At 35.7% G+C, this 22,433-nt stretch overlaps 1 protein-coding gene across 4 annotated transcripts in view; it reads right to left on the bottom strand.

Annotated features, from left to right (window-relative positions):
• MOK (MOK protein kinase) overlaps positions 1-22,433 on the bottom strand; it is a 110,309-nt gene that overhangs the window by 25,496 nt on the left and 62,380 nt on the right. For all 4 annotated transcript variants that reach the window (XM_020971191.2, XM_020971190.2, XM_078150405.1 and 1 more), the window contains 2 exons: positions 2,375-2,453; positions 2,217-2,265 (listed from right to left, as the gene is read on the bottom strand). In XM_020971191.2, the coding sequence (XP_020826850.1) occupies positions 2,217-2,265; positions 2,375-2,453 (128 nt within the window). The remainder of the gene's footprint in view (positions 1-2,216; positions 2,266-2,374; positions 2,454-22,433) is intronic.

Below are 22,433 nucleotides of genomic sequence, written 5' to 3'. Positions count from 1 at the left end.
ACATTAAAAAATATGTGCGGTGATACAGTTGCTCCACTTTAGGCAAATGCTTGTTTTCTAACCCTAGTAAAGAATCTACTACTTCAAGAAGACTAGGACTCTGAGATATGACAAAATCTTACCTCAATCTCATCTAATACTTAGCAACTTTCTACTAGGGAGGCACAGAATTGCTTTTTGCTATTGTTCTATGCTTTTATGCAACGACATCATTAAAAAGTCCCCGAAAAACTAAGCTTTCCCTCAATTAAGCCTTGAGGGAAATTAAAGATTCAAAGAGTCTGAAGAGAGGAGTAAACACATTATAGGCCCGTAGATAGCCTGTTCAAAGGCTCAGAAATCAGAGAGAGTATGTCATGTTTAAGAAATAAGGAGGCCTGTATGACTATGAAATATACCTAGAGAAGTGGGCTGGAGCCAGACTAATGGGCTCTAAATGACAGGCTCTCTGTTGTACATTATCAATGAGGATCATTAGAGTATTTGTTAGTTGAAAAGTTTATATATAAAATATTGGAAATAAATTTTTGCTCAATTTTTTTAAATTTAAAAACATTAGATATTAAAAATTTTTCTTTGAAATGAGTAATTTTTATCATCTTACTACTTCTACTTCCACTATTTATTGGTCATTTTTAAACTGCTATTTGCCTATATTGTCGTCTCATCCTCTAACCCAAAATTCAAAATTCTATCCTGGGACCCCAGGTTTCTGACTGGTGAATATTCACCATGCCTTGCCTGGACCTAGACCCACTATGATGCTTCCCACCTTTCTTTAAGTTTCCATTCTTCTGTATTCTAGCCTTCACTTCCAAGCCATTACTCAAGCTTCTACCCTGTAAGCCCGGGCTTCTGATTGGTATAACATACATTAAATAGTAGCACTATAAGTGAAGTTAATGAGAAAACAAGATTTGCTTTACAGAAATTAACTTTAAGCCAACTTTTCTAGGACTCATGTATTCTATAAAGCATAGGATGCCAGTCATAATTCCATAATAATGATGTCATGTTATCTAACTAAATTGCATGGCATTAAACTGATTTTAAAAATAAAAATTTAAAAAAACCAGTCCTCAAGCATTCTCCATGGATAGTCATGGCTATCTGTTTCCTGTGCTTCTTGAAAGCTGGCCAAAAATTTCAGTGGTGACTCCTGTGTTTCTGAAGAACTTCATTCATTCATATTAAGTTTCTTGTAAATCAATGACAGCAGTGTGTCAGATATAAATGCATGTGGTAATAACTTAGGTGTATGGCACTTTATAGTTTAAAAGTGTTTTCAATCTTATTTTCTTCTTTGATCCTCAAAACAATTGTTATGAGGTAGGTACTACAATAAATACCACATTTTGTGGATAAGAAAATTGACTTTCAGAGACATTAAGTGATATGACCAAGATTACTAAGGCTAAGGCATTTCTCAGTGTAGATTTCTGATCCCTTCCCATCAATCAATCAGACAATCAGTCAATAAACATTTACTACTATCTGTCAGGCACTCCAGTAAGCATTGGAGATTAAAACAGAGGCAAAAGACAATTTCTGCCCTCAAGCAGCTCACAATTTCATGGGGGAGACAAGCCAACAAATAGGTACAAACTATGTACCAGAAAAATAGGAAATAATTAAAAGAGAGAGGATACTGGAATTAAGAGGGTTGGGAAGGTCTTCTTATAGAAGATGCGAATTCACCTTTTTCTGTAAGGTAACACAGCACCTTGGTTTGTCCTCTTTCAAAATACTTCCTGTGTCAAAGCCCAGCATTCGTGAATGCTACACTAGCACAGTATAATTGCCTATATGCTGCCAAAAGGCCAGTCAAGCTAAATACTGAACGGCACATTTCACAGAATGACTAATGAAATTGCAAAGAGTGAGAAAGCATAGAAGGAATAATACCACCAGTGAAATAATAAATCCATTAAAGTATATAATTTTGTGTCTTAACACCCTGTTAGGCTGTTAATTTACATGAGATGAGGAACTATATCTAAACTTTTGTATTACTCCATTGCTTAGCATGGTACTTGGCATACATAATAGGTACTTAGGGAAAATATGCTGAACTGAACTGGATCTAAAAGCTGGATTCTCTCAGATTCAAAATTTACTGAAAATATGGTACATCAGCTCTAACTCTAGGAGATAAGACACAGAATTCTGAATTCCAAGTCAAGCTCAATACCATTTTCTTATGTAAAACATCTTACCTTTATTAATATATTTTCTGGTTTTACATCTCTGTGAAATATTCCATTTCTGTACCAACACAGAAGAAAAAACAGAATCAATCCAAGTATCTTAAAATAATATTTTAATAAGTGCTAAATTTTCTTGTGAATTTATGTTCATAAATTGAGTCACCTACCTATGCATGTGATCAAGAGACTTACACAGCTGGTACATGTAGTTCATTATTTTCTGTTCTGGGAGTGGGCACCTTCTTCCTATGCAGAAGAGACATAACAGTGACATAGTTACATCTTTACTGAATTCAGAATGAGAGCCTACAATTTGAAGAGACACTGAATAAAAACCCATCTTTGGCTCAGATTCTTATAATCTAGCCAAATGCTCAGATTCTTACAATCCAGCCAATAGCTCGCTAATGTTCAGACTCCTTAAGAGTCTGTCCGATATGGTAGATGTTCTAATAAACCTTGTCTTTGGCTGGAAAAAAAAAATATCTTCCCTCCTCCTTACAAAATAACAACGTGGATCATTTTTATCCATTTATGTGTAGTACACAGGCTATGTAAATTTTACTATTAAAATACAGATAAAATTGCAGTTATTTAAAATGCAAATGGATTTATTTCAATCGTTCAATCATGGTTTCTAATTAATAATGATATTTATGATACCAACAATTTTGCTTATCTTAATCAGAGTATATCTCTGGTCTTCCATTTCTTAACTCCCAAAATCATGGAAAATTTAAGATGGTTATTTGGGTTTTTTTTATGTATTTTTGCTTGGGCTTGATATCTATTATAAGTTTTTAAGTTTATATAAAAACAGCTGTAATGGACAATCCTGAAGTAGTTTTGTTTTGCAAATCATCACAGGACAATGGTGGCTTATAACTGCAATTTCCCTAAGACGTTGAAACAAGAGCTGTTTTCACATAAAGTTCTTAGGAGCATGGTTTATCTTTAATACATTTCCTTTTTAAAATGTTGTGTTATACATGTCATACATGTCATTAATGTACCATGTCTATACATTTTTTAACCTGAGAATTCTAAATGTCATGTTCTTTCTTTCTAGGTAAATGCTACCATTTAAGCTTTATGGTTATTTTCATAGTTATTTTTCTACATATTTTCCCCCCTTAGGTAATAAACTCCTTGAAAGTGGGGTCTGTTTTGTATTCATTTTTTCAATTTCCAGCACAAAGGTCTTACACAAATAAATGTTTGTTGATCTGAATTTTTGGCTTGTACTTTATTTTGGTACTAAGTAATGATTCTATTTTTTCTACATAATTAAAACTGCAGCAATGATAATCTAAAAGGAAACCCACTAACAATTGATTTAAATATTTTGGTGTCAGTAATTAATTTTAATGTGATAATATGACTATTTTAAATTACTTGTAATATGTTTCCAGGGTTTATATAAAAAGTTAAGAGTTAAATCACATACTTCATTTTTCTGTGGTATGCTGAAATTTCATCAAAAAGCAACTTTAAAAAAGTAAAAAAGACAGCACTTTTTACTATGGCAAAGTCAAAGGCTACAGACAGCCCCACTCTCCTACTTTTACTCCCTTGATGATGTAAAACAAGCACCAGATTGAATGTTGTCCAAAAACTCCAAAGAGAAACATCAGTAAGTTCCTCCATCCATCTCAGGACACCATAAAAATACAAATCTGCTACAGAACCTAGAAGAAGGGTCCCATACAAAAGTCAACATGAGTGTAGGTAAATAGGCCAGAAGCCCAAGGTAGCACCCCAAATGGAGATAACCACAGCAGAATGGAAGTCTAAGAGAAAATGAAAGACCATGGCAGTGCCCACTGAGTCAAACAGGGACAGCAGGGGAAGTGAAAGCTAAGGGCAAGTACCTAATGAAAGAAAAGTCAGGACAAAAGGGCAAGAACCCAGGAAAGAGAGGTCAGGACAAAAAAGGACCTAACTACCACATTCAAGAGTTAAGGATGGGCGGAACCTGGTCCTGTCACTAAGTGCAAAATCATGAATTGAGCCTGGTGGAACTAATGAACAAAAGACACCTAAATAAAGAATTCTTATAAATTGATAGCTGCCTAACAGACAAAAGAGCAACCCCACAATACCTATGCACAGAGCTTCAGAGAAAAAAAGGAAAAAAAAAGAAAAAAACATTGGTCACAAAGATTGAAATAGAACCTGGAAGAATTAAGCAAGAGATTTTTTAAAATGGAATTATACATAAAGGAAAAAACTGAAAGGAGAATAAACAGTTTAGAAAAGAAATTAGAAAACCTTAGCTATATAGAAGGCTTCTAGAGGCAGCTAGGTGGCACAGTGAATAGAGCACCGGCCCTGAAAGTCAGGAGGACCTGAGTTCAAATTCGGCCTCAGACCAAACACTTGACGCTAGCTATGTGACCCTGGGCAAGTCACCTAACCCCAATTGCCTAAAAAAAAAAAAAAAAGAATGGAGCAAACATGAGACAAGAAATATTAGAACAAATTAAACAATTGAAAATGTGTCTGGCGCATAGTAAATGCAAACAGGTCAAGGAGAAACCATTTAAGAATCCTTGGATTCTGTGAAAATTATAAAAAAAAAAGTTAACAACAACAACAAAAAAAGCCTGGATACCATGTTCAAGAAATAAAATAAAATTTCCTAGCTTTCTTAGAACAAAGTGAAAAAGGAAAGAATCTACCCAACACTCATCCCAAAACAAAAACTACTAGAAATGTCTTAGCTTAAAGCTAGAGCTTCTAGGTCAAATAAAAAATACTGCAAGTGCTAGAGAAAAAGAAATGCAGTACCAAGAAAACAGGATTACACAAGACTATGTTGCAACTACAAAAGAGAGAAAATCTTAAAATACAGTATTGCCAAATGACAAAAAGATAAAGACTTACAACCAAGAAAAACTTTACCTACAAGACTACGAATAATCCTTTTGGGGGGGCGGGAACAATTCTTTGTGAAATAGAGGACTTCCAAGCATTCCTCATGAACCTTTTTTTTTTTTTTTTGCTTTGGCAATCAGGTTTAAGTGACTTGGCCATGGTCACACAGCTAGTGTCAAGTGTCTGAGGCCGGATTTGAACTCGGGTCCTCCTGACTCCAGGGCAGGAGCTGTGTCCACTGCGTCACCTAGCTGCCCCTATTCCTCATGAAACTTTGAAGTGAGTAGAAACTTTGAAATATAAACACAGAAGTTAAAAGAAATGTATGAAGGCAAAATATATGAAAGCAGATGGAAGGGACTAAATGATGATGAAAGGCTTATAAGTTCTAAAAGGGAAAGAAAAGGCAAGTGCTCCTTTAGAATCTGAATAAGAGGGAATTAAATAAGATGAGAGTTGAGGGGATGGGGACAAGGATAGGTTTCTGTTTTGATGTAGCATGGCCAAAGCTCATTTGGTAAAGCTGCCATAGCTACTGTTGTAGCAAGGAAAATCTGGCCACAGCCTTCTTAGAGAGTCTGAAGAGCAAAATCTTAGGCTTCAAAAAATGATGAGCACTCATTTCCCAATTGATAAATGGTCAAAGGATATGAACAGACAGTTCTCAGATGAAGAAATTAAAGCCATCTATAGTCATATGAAAAAATGCTCTAAATAGTTATTGATTAGAGAAATGCAAATCAAAACAACTCTGAGGTACCACATCACACCTATCAGATTGACCAACATGACAAAACAGGAAAATGATAAATGTTGGAGAAGATGTGGGAAAATTGTAACACTAATACATTGTTGGTGGAGTTGTGAAATGATCCAACCATTTTGGAGAACAATTTGGAACTATGCCCAAAGGGCTACAAAAATGTGCATACCCTTTGATCTAGCAATAGCACTTCTAGGGCTATATCCCAAAGAGATCAAACAAATGGGAAAAGGACCCACATGTACAAAAATATTTATAGCAGCTCTTTTTGTGGTGGCAAAGAATTGGAAATTGAGAGGATGCCCATCAATTGGGGAATGGCTGAGCAAGTTGTGGTATATGAATGTAATGGAATACTGTTGTGCTATAAGAAATGATGAACAGGCTGACTTCAGAAAAACCTGGAAAGACTTATATGGTCTGATGCTGAGTGAAGTGAGCAGAACCAAGAGGACTTTGTACACAATAACAACCACGTTATGCAATGACTAAGATTGTTAAACTGAACCCTTCTCAGCGTTACGAGGATCTAAGACATCCCCAGAGGCCTCGGGATGGAAAATGCTGTCCACATCCAAAGAAAGAACTATGGAAGTCAAATCACTATCACTTATTTTTTACCTTCTGTTGAGTTTTGTTTCATCTTTCTGATGGTTCCTCCTATTGGTTTTAATTTTTACTTACAACTTCACTAATGTGAAAATATGTTTAACGGGTATGTAAATGTAAAGCCTATATCAGATTGTGCGCCGTCTTGGGGAGGATGAGGGGGAGGAAGGGAGAGAAAAATTTTCAACTCAAAAGCTTATGGAAGTGATTGTTGATAAATCAAAATAAATTAATAAAATTTTTTTTAAAATTAAAAAAAATTTTTTTAAATGATGAGCACTTTTACACCCTCCAAAGTTGCAGCATGCCTACATCCTGGCAAGGAAAGCTGAAGGAGAGGAGGGGAAGGGGAAGGGTAAAGGAACATGTCATGCTGTGAATGGAATTATGAATAGAAAATGATACAGAATTATGATGTGTCAGATAGTTATACAGCTAGTTCACAAATGTAAAGACAGTAGTCAGAAATAGGGCATCTGTAAGTGAAAACAAGTACAAATTTAACACTTAAAAGTCCTTGATGCTAATTCTCAGAAGCAGGAAGCAGAAGAGAAAGAAAAAGTAATAAAAGAGTTGGAGGAATGATAAGCAGGGCTAGATGAACAGCCAAAAAAAAAAAGTAATAGAGCAACTGAGGCAAATTGAGTTTTTGTAAATGTTGTTGAAGAGACTTCTGGCACTGATTGGGTGCCAGATGCAGTTTGGCTGTACGATCATATTCTTAAGTCTAGCAAGCAGCCCAGAGGTGTCTCCTGTATAGATATTCAGTCCTTATCTCTCTCAAGCAGCTCCCCCGCTCACTGAAGAAAGGCACAATGAAAACATGACAACTGCAATATCTTCATCTTACTCAGAGAAGTTGTTTGTAGTAATTGGATTAATTATGTTGAGGAGCTTTTTGGAGACATTTTTTGGACCACATATTTTGCTTTGGAGTTGATCACTCTTTGTGAATACATGTTTTCTTCCTGACATTCCACAGCCTCTTGACTTTCTATGCATTATCATTTTTAGTTGTACTGATAATAAAGTTCTCTTTCAAATAGTACTTTTTAAAATAAAAAGAAAGGAAAAGAGAATATGGAAGAAATAAGGAAGAAGCAAGGGAAAACTTACTGTAAATTCATCATAACTGAGATGTGGAAAAAGATTATACAAAAATGAAAGGAGTGTGTGGAGCAGAAACTACATAGGAACATCACTCTTGTTTGAATCTAACAAAGGAGGATCAAATACACACACACACACACACACACACACACACACACACATACACACAGAGACTGGTGAAATAATACATAAAATACAACCAGGAAATAGGCAGAGACAGGAAAGAGAAGAGAAAGGTTTAAGAAGAGTACAACAGGGACAGAATAGTTACAAGCAAAACAAACAAATTTCAGAGAATGGATCATAACTGGAAAGTGAAAGGTAAGAACCAGTGATATGGGTTTGGGTGAAGGCAAAAAGGGTGAAGCAGAAGCAGATTACTTCAAATGTAGATCCCTAGTGCTGATCACACCTTCTCTTTCACCACCTTTTTCATTGTGACAAGAGAAGGGAGACAGAGAAGAAAAAATAGAAGATATGATGGAGGGAAATACTCAATCAGCCACTATAACCATGAATGTGAATGGGATGAACTCACCCATAAAAGAAGAACAGCAGGAGGGATTAAAAAACGGAATCTAAGAATATGTTATTAAAAAAAAAACATATGAAACAGATTCACACAGAGTTAAAATGAGAGGCTGGAGCAGATAAATTCAAAGAAGCAGCAATAACAATCATAATCTCAGGCAAGGCAGTAATAAAAACAGAGTTGAAAGAGGTAAATAAGGAAATTATATTATGCATGAAGGCACCAAAGGTAATGAAATAATATCAATACTTTTCATATGTATGTGTGTGAGTGTGTGTGAGTGTGTGTGTGTGTGTGTGTGTGTGTGTGTGAGAGAGAGAGAGAGAGAGAGAGAGAGAGAGAGAGAGAGAGAGAGATCACTGAATGGCACACTGTCTAAATACTTAAAAGAAAAAGTGAATCAAATTGTAAGGGAAAATAGCCAGCAAAACTATAATAACCACCTCAGTGTACCTCTTTCAGGCCTAGACAAATCTAATAGAAAGATAAATAATAAAGAAGATGAGGACCTGAATAGAACTTTAGAAAAGCTGAATGTGATAGCTCTCTCGTAATTGCTTAATGAGAACCAAAATGAGTACTCATATTTCTCATCTTTCCAGGCATAAAACTTTTACAAAAATTAACCACGTACTAGGATATAAAAACCTCCTAGACAAGTGCAGCAAAAGCATAAATATTAAACATATCCTTTACTGGCAATAACATAATAAAAACCACAATTAGCAAAGGATCTTGGAAGTGAAAACTGAGAAAATCAATTGATTTATTCTGTAATTGATTTCATTTTATATCACTACCAACATTTTGTATAATTATTTCAATAATGTTTCATTTGTCTCTGAATGAAGTTTGGAAACCCAGCTTTCCTATAAATCACCCATTATCTCTGAGTTAAGTTTAGAAGTTGTTTTCCTGCGCCAGCTAGGTGGCACAGTAGATAGAGCTCTGGCCTCAGAGTCAGGAGCATCTGAGTTCAAATCTGGTCTCAGACACATAACACTTAACTAGCTGTGTGACCCTGGGCAAGTCACTTAACTCCATTGCCTAACAACCCCCCCCCAAAAAAAGGAATTGTTTTCCTGCTAATCACTGTTCTATTTTTATGTTAAGGAAATCTGTTATCCTTGAAGGATGCAGGTGGATGCCAAGGAGTCTTGTCTGTTATCTTGCAACACTGGCTATCCATCAAGAAAGTCTGGTCTGCTATCACTGTGATACTACCTAGCCATGCAGGTGGACACCACCAATCAGCTGTTCATATTACAGGATGGAAGGAGGGAATGTTGCCAGCCCTGCATTCCAGACTATCAGCCAATGATATTGTCCCCCATATCTACATTGCTTCTGACTTTGTAACCAATCAAGTTGTTTTCCTCATCTGTGATGCTGCCTGCTAGTTTTTGGACGGTCTTCCTTTTGTTCATAAAAATAATCTGTCAGCCTTCATTTAGTGTCTCTGGCTTGTTGAGGACCTAAAGACTCCATTTGGTGGTAACTGCTGGCTTTACCAATGAACTGAATATGCTTGAAACTGGGTTGCCTCCGTTTACCTTAATTTCAATCACAATAGTAGAAAGGACTTCTATTTTAATGGAGATTAAATATTAAATAACTTAATCATAAAGAATTGTTGAGCCAAAAACCAAATCATATTAACAACAGGAAATTTCATCAACAATAAGACAATATGCCAAACTTCTGGGATGCAACAGTGAGACAATATACTAAAATCTTATTAACAACAAATTTCTCATCTTCTTTATTATTTATCTATTAGACTTGTCTGGGCCTGAAAAAGGTTCACTGAGGAGGCTATTATAGGTTTACTGGCTATTTTTCCTTATAATTTGATTAACTTTTCTTTTAAGTATTTAGATGCTGTGCCATTCAATGAATATATATGTATATATATGAAAAGTATTGGTATTATTTCATTGTCTCTCATGCCTTCAAATAAACTGTCCATGCAACTAAAATAAAAAACTAGAAGAGCAACAAATTTTAAAAAAACCAACTACAACAATGACAAATCACTACAATAGATATACTGAAAATAAAGATTAACAAAATTAAAAGCAAAAAAGAAAAAGAATTGGTAAGTGAAAGGAGCTGTTTAAAAAAACTAATAAAGTAGATAATGAAATAAATCATTAGCAAAATCTGAAAAAAAAGTCAAATTGCCAATATCAAAAATGAATAATGAGAACTCAACAAATGAAGAGGAAATGAAGGGAAATATTAGAAGTTCTTCTGCCCAACTACATGCCAACAAAACTGATTAACATAAAATAAATATATATTTACAAAAATATAGAATACCTAAATTAGTACAAAAAGTATAATTTCTATAACCCAATCTCATAAACAGAAAGTAAAGGAGCCATAAATGAATTCCTACAGGGGGAGAAAAACTCTCAAAGGAGAAGATGGAATTATTCTATCTTCTACTGAATTCTATCAAACATTCAAAGAGTAGTTAATTCCAATATTAAATAAATTATCTGCAAAAATAGAAAAAGGTATGTTATCAAATTCCTTCAGTCTTGTTACCTATACCAAGGGGAGGCAGTATAGAGGGGAAAAAACCAAAAACCAAAACCAGTAATGAATATCAACATACACACAAACACAAAATAAATTAAACAAAAATATAAGCAAAGAGGCAACAGCAACATATTAAAAAGATTATACACTATAACCAGGTTGAATTTATGCCATAAATGCAGGGATGGCACAGTAGGAAAACTATCAATATAACAGACCATAATAACAACAAAAGCAATACAAATTTGATTACTGACAGATGCAGGAAAAGCTTTTGACAAAATAAGACACTTTTTATCGAAAGCTAAAAAGCACAAGAATAAAAGACTTTCCTTAATATAATAAATAGTGTCTATTTAAAACCAAGAACATAAAATTATCAATAAGAGATAAATCTTAGAGGCTTGTCCAAAAAAATGAAGGGTAAAGGAAATAGATCTATTATCACCACTATAATTTTATATAATGCCAAAAATGCTACCTATAGCAATAAGACAAAAATAGAAATTGAGGGAATAAACACTGGCAAAGTGGAAACAAAATAATGATTTTATTTACTGCAGATGCTATGATGTCCTACTTAGCCCCAAGATTTGACAAAAAATTCACTCAAATTTTTAATGCCTTTTATAAATTAGTAGGGCATAAAATTGGGTTTAGATCAGCGTGTCACAATGTATACCAAAGGAAGCCAAAAATGGAAACATATCTAGAAAATCACCACGTCAAAAATTAGAGGGCCAGGGAAGAAAATACTTTTTAACGACTGTGGAAAGCGGATGAGTTTTTAATCAAAGAAAAGTCAGAGAAAATCAAAGGAAATAAAACAAACAATTCTGACATTACAGCACTGAAAAACATCTGAACAAATAAATTTATTTAAAATGTAAAATCAGACAGCAGAATAAGGCAGGAAGTCGCCTGAACTCTCCAACATTCACCTCCAAAGAACTAAAACACTTCAAAATGAATTCTGCAGCAGCAGAACCAACAGAAAGATCGGGCAAAATACTTTCCCAGCCAAAGACAACCTAGAAGGCGGTCAGGAAAGGTGTGTCTTGTATTGATAAAAAGGGAGCACGATCCAGCGGAGCCAGCATCCGTACGAGCCAGCAACAGGCCATGCCCAAGGAAGCCAGCAGGAGACCTTCGGAGGCAAGCTCCACCGCCCCAGTGTAGCAGGCCAGCTGCCGAACTCCATGGCCCCAGAACAGCAGGCCAGCAGAGAGGTACCAGGGATTGGGCATAGCAGATCAGCTAGCTGAGAGGCCTCGCAGCTGACCAGCCACCAGACCCTGTGGGCCCAGTCCCCAATTTAAGAAGCGTGGGACAGTGCCCCCTCCACCGCAGGAGCAGAGCCCACCTTTAAAAGTCATGAAAAAGACTGGAAAATAAGCAAAAAATTAAAGAAAGATCTAACCCTATAAAGTTACTATGGTGCCAAGGAAGATCAAAACACAAACTCAATGTCAAAACACCTACATGTAAAACCTCAAAGAAAAATCTGAACTGGTCTCAGGCTCAAAAAGAACTCCTGGAAGAGTTCAAGTAGGATTTTTAAAATAAAATAAGAGGGGTAGAAGAAAAATTGGGAAAAGAAAGGAGACTGATACAAGAAAATCATGAAAAAAAGAGTCAACAGCTTGGTAAAGGAAGCACAAAAAATGAGAGGAAATGTACAAAAATTCACCGAAGAAAACAACTCCTTAAAAAAGTAGAACTGACCAAATGGAAAAGGAGGCACAAAAGTCAACTAAAGAAAATAATTCCTTAAAAATCAGAATTGGGCAAGTGGAAGTTAATGACTCCAGGAGACATTAACATTAACAATCAATCAAACAAAATAATAATAATAAAAAAAATTGAAGAAAATATAAAATATCTCATTGGAAAAGTAACTGACTTGGAAAATGGATCCAGAAGAGATGATTTAAGAATTACTGGAATACCTAAAAGCCATAATCAAAAAAAGAGCCTGAAAATTGTATTTCAAGAAATTGTTAAGGAAAACTCCCCTAATATCCTAGAACCAGAGGGTAAAAGAGAAATTGAAAGAACCTACTGGTCACTTCCTGAAAGAGATCCCAATATGAAAATTCCCAGGAATATGACAGCCAAATTCCAGAACTCCCAGGTCAAGGAGAAAACACTGAAAACAGCCAGAAAGAAACAATTCAAATATCATGGAGCCACAGTCATAATTATACAGGATTTAGTAACTTTTACATAATAGGATCAGAAGGCTTGGAAATATGGTATTCTGGAAGGCAAAGGATCTAGGATTACAATCAGGACTACCAACCCAGTGAAACTGAGCATAATCCTTCAGGGGGGAAAATTGACATTTGATGAAATAGAGAACGTTTAAGCATTCCTGATAAAAAGATGAAAGCTGAACAAAAAATATGATTTTCTAATACAAGATTCAAGAAAAGCATAAAAAAATAAACAGGAAAGAGAAAACACAAGGGATTCAATAAGATTAAACAGTTTACATCTCTACACAGAGTCAAAGTCACTATTAGGGAAGTTAGAAGGAATATACAGTGAAGGCACAGATATAAATTGACTTTGATGGGACAGGTTTAAAAAAATCAAAATAAGGGGTAAGAAAGGAAATTGCACTGGGAGAAAAGGTAAGAAAGAGATAAAACAGGGTAAATTATCTCCCATGAAGAAGTGTGAAAGATCTATTAAAGTCGAGGGAAAGATAGGGGGGTAGGCATCACTTGAACTTACTCTAATGAGAATTGGCTCAAAGCGGGAATAGCATACACACTCAATAGGGCATAGTAATTTATCCTACGCTATAGGGAAGTAAGGGTGATAGAAGGAAGGGTAGATTAGAGGAGGTGGTGGTCAGAAGCAAAACACTGTGTTGAAGAGGGACAAGGTGAAGAGAGAGAGAAGGATAAATGGGAAAAATAAGATGAAGAGAAATACACAGTAATCATAACTGTGAATGTGATAGAATGAACTCACTCATAAAACAGAAACAGATAGAATGTATTAAAAAAACAAAATCCTACACTATGTTGTTTACAAGAAACACATCTGAAGCAAAGAGACAACACACACAGAGTAAATAAAGATGAAAGGCTAGAGAAGAATCTATTATGCTTCAGCTTAAGTAAAAAACAGCAAATGTAGCAATCATGTTCTCAGAGAAAGCAAAAGCAAAAAACGATCCAACTGAAAGAGATAAAGAAGGAAAATACATCTTACTGAAAGGTACCATAACTTATAATGAAAAATGCTATCGATAGAACAGATGGGAGTCTGAATACAGATTGAACATACTTTTTTTACTTCATTTTTCTTGTGTTTTTATTTTGCTGTGTTTTCCTTTACAACATGACTAATATGGAAATATGTATTGCATGACTACACATGTCATCAAATTTCTGTCTTCTCAATGAGGGGGGTGGGGCAGTAGGGAGAAAATTTGGGAATTCAGAGGGGTTTTTTTTTTGGTTTGGTTTTTTTTTTTTGGAACTCAGTTTTACAAATGAATGTTGAAAATTGTTTTTAACAGTAACAGCCACATTGTGCTATGACTAATATTGATAGACTTAATCCTTCTCAGCAACACAAGGATCCAAGACATCTCCAAAGGCCTCATGATGGAAAATGCCATTCACATCCAAAGAAAGAACTATGGAGTTTAATGCAGATTGAAGTATACTATTTGCTATTTTTTTTCTTCTTTGTTTCCTCTTTCTGGTGATTCCTCCTATTGGTTCTAATTCTTACCTACAACATCACTAATGTGAAAATATGTTTAATAGGAATATATATGTACAGCCTATATCAGATTGAGCGCTATTTTAGGGAGGGAGAGAAAAATTTAAAACTCAAAAGCTTATGGAAGTGATTGTTGATAATTCAAAATAAATTAATTTAAAATTTTAAAAAATTGTTTTTACATGTAATTGGGAAAAAATAAAATAGTAAATAAAGAAAAAAATAAAAGGTAGTATAGACAGTGAAGTAATATAAATACTAAATATACAGGCACCAAATGCTATAGCACCCAAATTTTTAAAGAAGTTAAATGAGTTACAGGAAGAAATAGACAATAAAACTATACTATTCAGACTCAACTTTCACCTTTCAGAACTAGATAAATATAACCAAACTATAAACAAAAAGGAAGTTAAGGAGTTGAATAGAATTATATAAAAATTAGATATGATAGACCTCTGGAGAAACCTGAATGGGAATAGAAAGGAATATACATTTTCTCAATGTTGCTGAGAAAATGTTACATGGCACATACACAAAAATTCACCATGAATTAGGGCATAAAAAACTTCACAACTAAATGCAGAAAAGCAAAAAAGTAAATGCATCTTTTAAAATGCATCTTTTCTGATCATAATGCAAAAAATATATATTCAATAAAGGGGTGTAGAAATATAGATTAAAATTAATTGGAAACTAAACAATCTAATCCTAAAGAATGAGTGACACTACACTTCAAGAAATTATTAAGGAAAATTGCCTGAAAATTTTAGGATGAGAAGGTAAAATAGAAATAGAAAAAAATCCATCAATTACCACCTGAAAGATATCCCAAGATAAAAACTCATAGGAACATCGTAGGTAAGTTTCAAAGCTCCCAGGTCAAAGAGAAAATACTAGAAGCAATTTAAAAAATTTTTAATTCAAATACTGTGGAGCTACAATCAAAATAACACAGATTTAGCCACTTCTACATTCAAAGACCAAAGGACATGAAACAATATATTCCAAAGAGCAAAGGAGCCAGGTTGCAACTAAGAATAATTTACCCACCAAAGTTATGTGTGTTATCCTGAATGGGAAAAAAATGGACATTTAATGAACTAAAGGATTTTCAGGTATTTGTGAAGAAAAGACCAGAACTGAATAGAAAATCTGACCTACTAGAGTCAGGAGAAACAAAAGAAGGTAAACAATAAAGACTAATTATAAAGGACTTAATAAGGTCAAAATCTTTACTTTTTATGTAGGAAAACATTATCTGTAATTCTGAAGAATGTTATCATTACTTGGGTAGTTTAAGAGTATAAATAGATAGAAGGCTGAGGGTTGAGTTGAGTCTCATGGGAGGATCCTAAAAAAATAAAATTGGGTAGGGAGAGGTAAAAATGGAGCAATTATTTTACACAAATGAGGCATGAATGGAAAAAATGTTACAGTGGAGTCAGAAGGGAGTGGTGGGCTGGTAATGCTAGAATCTTATTCTTATCAGAATGGGGTTAAAAAAAGAATAACATATATATCTAGAAGGGTGTAAAGTCTTCCTGACTTACAGAGAAATAGGAGGGCAGGGAGATAGGATAAGGGAGGGACCTTTAGAAGGGTGTACAGATTAAGAAATAGAGTAAGGGGAGAGTATTAAAAGAGGACTCTTAAAAAGGATGGGCAAATTAAAGAATAGGAGAGTAAAGGCAAAGGGGAAACGTTAAGGGAGGGATTCTTAAAAGGGGGAAGAGGCTAAAGGAGGGACTCTTAGAAGGGTGGGTGGATTAAGGAATAGGAGCATAAGGGAAGTAGATAAGGGAGGGATTCTTAGAAGGGATGCAGTTTAGGGAGGCAGCAATTAGAAGCTAATTAGACATTTGAGGAGGGATAGCGTAAAAAGAGAGGGGGAGAAGGATAAAAAGTAATGAAAAATAGGATGGAGGGAAACACACAACTAGTAATTATAACTCTGAATGTGAATGAGATCAACTCACCCATAAAACAGAAACAGATAGCAGAATGGATTAAAAACCAGAATCCAACAATATCATTTACAAGAAACATATTTAAAAATGAGAGATACACATAGAGTAAAAATAAAGAGCTGGAGGAGAATTTGCTAAGCTTCAGCTAATGCAAAAAAAAGCAGAGGTAGCAATCATGATCTCAGACAAAGTTAAAGCTAAAATAGATTTAATTAAGAGATAAAGACAAAACTACATTATGATAAAAGAAACCATATGTAGCCAAGATTAGAAGGAAAGCAGAAACTTGGGGGGAAATGGTTTTATAGACAGTTTCTCAGATAAAGGTTTCATATCTCAAATATATCAAAAACTTTGTCAAATGTGTAAGAATATGAGTCATTGCCCAGCTGATAAATGGTCAAAGGATCTAAACAAGCAATTTTTTTATGAAAAATCAAGACTATATTTAGTCACATGAAAAATGTTCTAAATCATTACTGATTACAGAAATGCAGATTAAAACAACTTTGAGATACCATCCCACACCTATCAGATTGACTAAATTGACAGAAGGGGAAAATGACAAATATTGGAGGGGATGTGGAAAAGTTGGGACACTAATACACTATTGATAGGACTATGAACTGATCCAACAATTCTGGAGAGTAATCTGGAATTATGCCCAAAAAGTTATAAAACTATATACCCTCTGACCCAGCTATAGGTCTGTTTCCCAAGGTGATCAGGGAAAAAGGGAAAAAATCTACATGTTCTAAAATAATTATAGCAGTTCTCTTTGTAATGGCAAACAACTAGAAATTGAGGGGATTCCCATCAATTGAGGAATGACTAAACAAGTTGTGGTATATGATTGTGATGGAATACTACTGTGCTGTAAGAAATGATGAGCTGGTTGATTTTAGAAAAATATGGAAAGGCTTGCATGAAATAACAGAGTGAGATGAGCATAACCAAGAGAACACTGAATACAGTAACAGCAATATTGTTCAAAGAGTCATTGCGAAAAACCAAGTTATTCGGAGTACTATAAATACTCAAATCAACTAGAAAGACCTATGAAGGAAACTCATCAATAGAAGTAGGCATAGTTTGCTTTTACATATATTTATAAATCTGTGTCAAATGGTGGCCTTCTCTACTGTGGGATGAGGAGGGAGGAAGGGAGACAGTTCAGAACTTAAAATGTAACAAAAATAAATTAAATTACATTTTTTTTAAAAAACTGCTGAGGTTTAAATTTTTAAACCTCCATTTTTAATCACTATTATTGCCTGTCAGTAAGAGATAACCCAGCTTGAATTTCACAAGAGCAAATATACACCTTCCATTTTCAAGCAGGAGCTATCTTCAGTCGGTATTTTGACATATTGACATCTCTCAGGAAGAAACAAAGACTAACTTAAACTAATAACTTGTTATATTTTACAGACTCTATGGTGTGCTCAAGGACTCTGCTTAAAACCCTGGACTTTCCATCCCTGCAGAGAAAATCTCTCTTTATATAGATCTTTCCTATATAGGAATACTTTGTCTAAAGTAGTTCCCTGGTTGATTAAAAACACATTAGATAAAATGGACAAGTGATGATTAATGTAAGATATTAGCTCATATTTCTATAGCACTTTAAGTTTTACACAGCACTTTCCTAGTTAATAACCTTTGTAATTTAGTCAATGTAAATATAATTATCCTCATCCTACAGATGAAGAAACTGGGTTCAGAGATTAAGTGACCTGTCCTCAGTTACACACTGAGTGTCAGAGCTGGAATAGGAACAGAGATCATTCTGACCTTCCAAAGCCTAGCATTCTTTATATACCATGGTTTCAAATGTTTTACTATGTGGTTTAATGGTATTACTGGGAAGAGGAGGAATATTAGTCAGGGTTGCCATGTGTGGGATATGCCTATACTGATTTAATGACCTAAACAGCATCAAACCCTAGATCTAAGCTTGGAATTCTGGTTACTTAGTCCTTTATTACTATGTCTACTCATTGTTCAAATACCTATAATTCCAGCATCCATGATCTCTTTCCTTACTCCATCAATACATACTTCACTCTGGTCTTAGATGAAGAGAAAGAGCCTTCCTCCTTGACAAGGCAAACCCCTCTATAGCCTCCTTTCAGGTCATCCTCTCCTAGCTTCTCTAGGAAATTGTTCAGATTATCATTCTCATTCTCTTATCTTCTATTCCTCTATATCTACTGGCTCCTTCCCTACTGTCTGCAAACATGTCCTTATCTTCCCCCATCCTTAAAAACCTTCACCTGATCCAACCAACCCCATTAACTATCATCCCTTGAGAAAATTACAGATAGCAGGTGTCTCCACTTCCTCTCCTCTCACTCTTATAAATTCTCTGCAGTCTGGCTCATCAAACAACAGAAACATCTCTCTCCAAAGTTACCATTAATCTCCTAGCTGCTACATCTAAAGACCTTTTTCTCAGTACTTACCTACCTTGACTTGTCTGCAGCATCTGACAATGTCAGTCACCTCCTTGTGGACCCTTTCTCCTCTCTAGGTTTTCATCCTTGTTCTCCTCCTGTCTGTCTGATTTCCCAGTCTCCTTTACTGGTTCTTCATCCAGGTCTCTCCTTCTAATCATAGATGTCCCCCAACTCTCTATCTGTGACCACTTTCTCTTTTCACTCTATCCAAGGTTCTTAACTTTTTTTGTATGTCATGGAACCCCTTTAAGCAGTCTGTTGAGGCATGTGGAACTGTCCACAGATTGTTTTTAAATGCATAAAACACATAGGATTACAAAGAAAATCAATTATGTTGAAACACAACCATCAAAATAGTTTAAAAAATAAGTTCAAGGACACCAAATTAAGAACCCCTGCTCCATACTAATTTACTGAGTCATCTCACCAGCTGCCTTATCTGAGCTGTTGGCTTTCCAAACTGCGACCTCCAGTCCTTTGACACCTCAATTCTCTCCCAGGCCATCACCCTGCACTAGTTATACTCTTCTTACACCATCTTCATAAAAACCTTTAGTAAACTCACTATTCCATTCATCACAGAAGCTCTTTCAAGCCTTTTCATCCTTCCTTGAGCCTCCCATGGTTCCTGCCACTTCCTACCCTTTCAGTTGAGATCTTTACCTCATATTTTACTGAAAAAAAAATCAGGAATTTTCCAAGAGTTCCCTCTTCTTCCCTCCTTCTCATCTCATATCACTTAGGTCACAAACCCACTAACCCTGAGTGTGCCACAAGGCTCTTCCTGGGCATTGTTCTCTTCTTCCTCTATACCATTACACTTGGTAATCTCATCAGTTCCCATAGATTCAATTATCATCTTTGTGCTGATGATTTCCAAATCTACTTATTGAGCCATAAGCTCTCTTCTGATCTCCAGCTTCACATCTCCAGTTGAGTATCTCAAATTGGATGTCCTACTGACATTTCAAACTCAATATGTCCAAAACTAAACTCATTCTCTTTCTCCCCAAACCCTTCTGCCTTTCAAACTTCCCTATTACTGTTGCAGGTACCACCATCCTTCCAGTCCTCCCAGGCTTGAAAATTATATCATCCTCAACTCCTTACTATCTCTCACCACTATATGTCCAATTTATTGGCAAGTCCTTTGCAACGTATCTCAAATACATACATCCTTTTATACTACTACCACCCTAGTATGGGCACTCATCTCCTCACGCCTGGACTACTGCAATAGCCTGCTGTTTAGTCTGTCTGCCACAAGTCTCTTCCTACTCCAATCCATCCTCCATTCAGCCAACAAAGTGATTTTTTTCTAAAGCACTATTTTGACTATGTCACAGACACCCATATCCCGCTTCCTTCTGCTTCCAGGATCAAATATAAAATCTTCCAGTTAGCATTCAAAGTCCTTCATAACCTACCCCCTCCCATCACCTTTCCAGTCTTATTGTATCTTATACCTCCCACCTCACACTTCCATGTAATCTTCACTACAACAACACTGGTCTCCTTACTATTCCTCAAATAAGAATTTCATCTCTCAGCGGCAGGCATTTTCACTAGCCGTCCTGATTGCCTGGAATACTCTCCCACCTCATCTCAGTTTCCTGGTTCCCTGGCTTCCTCCAAGGTCCAACTAAAACCCCACTTTCTACAGGAATCCATCTTAATTCTAGTGCCTTACTTCTATTGATTACTTCCTATGTATCCTGCATTTAAATTGTTTGTACATGGTTGTCTACAAGCTATTTCCTCCATTAGATTGTGAGCTCTCTGAGAGCAGGGACTATCTTTTACCTTTTTTTGTATCCTATCACTTAACACAGTGCCTGGCACATGGTAGACATTTAACAACTTATTATTAAATGACTGACTGACCTCTATATAGATCACTCCCAGATCTACATATCTTGTTGCTAAGCTATAGACACACAACTCCAACAGCCTTTTGGACATTCAAACTGGATTCCCCTAGGTATCTCAAATTCAACATATCCATTATATCAGATCTGCACAACTTGGCAGTAGGTAGGGGCCAAAATTAAAATGGGCTAAACTTCTGCAGGCCATAGATAAGTTTTTAGTAGCTCACTTTTGATAAACCCAAAGATCTTATCTACTAGGGTAAAGATTTACTATTAGACAAAAATTTCTGGGAAGTAGTCTGACAGAAATTAGTTTTAGCCTAATTTTGTAAAAATTTCTGTACAAAATCCAGCTTGAGATGTCTAATAGAGAGCTGGATATTTTTGAATCTGGATGTCAGGAAAGAGATTAGGGCTACACATATAGATCTTAGGGGAAACTATATGACACAGTGGAGAGAGCACCAAGCCTGGAGTCAGGTAGACCTGAGTTCAAATCTAGTCTTGGACATTCACTAGCTATGTAACACTGAGCAAGTCACTTAAGCCTGTTTGCCTCAGTTTCCTCATCTGTAAAATGAGCTAGAGAAGGAAATGGCAAACCAACTCCAGTATCTCTGCCAAGAAAACCTCAAAAGGGTCACAAAGAGTCAAACACAACTAAAACAACTGAACAGCAACAACATATAGATCTGAGAATCATCTACATAATGGATTCTATGGGAGCTGATGAGATCATCACGTGAAATAACATAGAGGGAGAAGAAAAGAAAGGCCATAACAGAGGCTTGATGGATACCCATGGGGGCAGGCATGACCTGGACAAAGACTGACCAAAGGAGACTGAGAAGAAGCAGTTGTGCATAGGGGAAGTGAATAAGGACAGAGAAGTGTCATGAAAATCTAGAGAGAAGAGAATGTCAAAAAGAAGAGGGTGATCAGCTGGGTCAAAGGCCAAGGAGGATGAGGATTGAGGAAAGGCCATCTAGGAGACAACTGACAATTTTTTTGGAGAAAGCAGTTATAGTAAGAAGCAGCAAGATGTAGAAGAAAGATCATTGAACTTTTAAGTTAGGAGACCTAAGTTTCAGTTCTAGCTCTAATACTTGCAAATTGTGTGACACTGAATAGGTCACCCACATGTTGAGGCTTTGTTTCCTTAAACTAGAGATAACACATATAATCTTTAACCTCTAGGAGCCAAAAAGCAATTCGTTCATTACCAACCTCATAGGGTTGTTGTGGAGAAAGTGCTTTGTAAATACAAAGTACTAAAAAATTATGAGTTATTCATTACATTAATAACAGGACCTATGATTACCAGGCTCCTTAAATTGCTTATACTAATTTTGTGGAGAAACATGTTAGGGTTAGGAACCCATGCAAAGAGTAAACTTGAATCACTAAAGCAAGACTGAGAATGCCCAGCATGAGTCAGTTATAAATGAGCTAGGATAAGAAAGCCGGTGTTGAACTTTAGAGTCTTGAATATTGTGACTCATTGTCAGATCACTACCAATCAGTTCTGCAGGTTTGTGAGTCAGGTTAGGCTAGAAAACTAATGTAGGCTAACCAAGAGCCCAGACCTAAAATCACAAACTATCAGGGCTAGAAATGGGGCTCAGAGGTAACCTAGTCTTTACTTATTGAGTGACTGTTCCACTATTTCATTATTAATTCATCCTCTAACTTCTAATACATCCAATAATTTAAGAGGCTGATAAACCAACACAAGAGAATAACT

Source organism: Phascolarctos cinereus, unplaced genomic scaffold (genome assembly GCF_003287225.1).
Source record: "Phascolarctos cinereus isolate Bilbo 61053 unplaced genomic scaffold, phaCin_HiC Scaffold_2;HRSCAF=192, whole genome shotgun sequence".
Taxonomy (NCBI): Eukaryota; Metazoa; Chordata; class Mammalia; order Diprotodontia; family Phascolarctidae; genus Phascolarctos; species Phascolarctos cinereus.
This window is presented reverse-complemented; position numbering and strand designations above follow the sequence as displayed.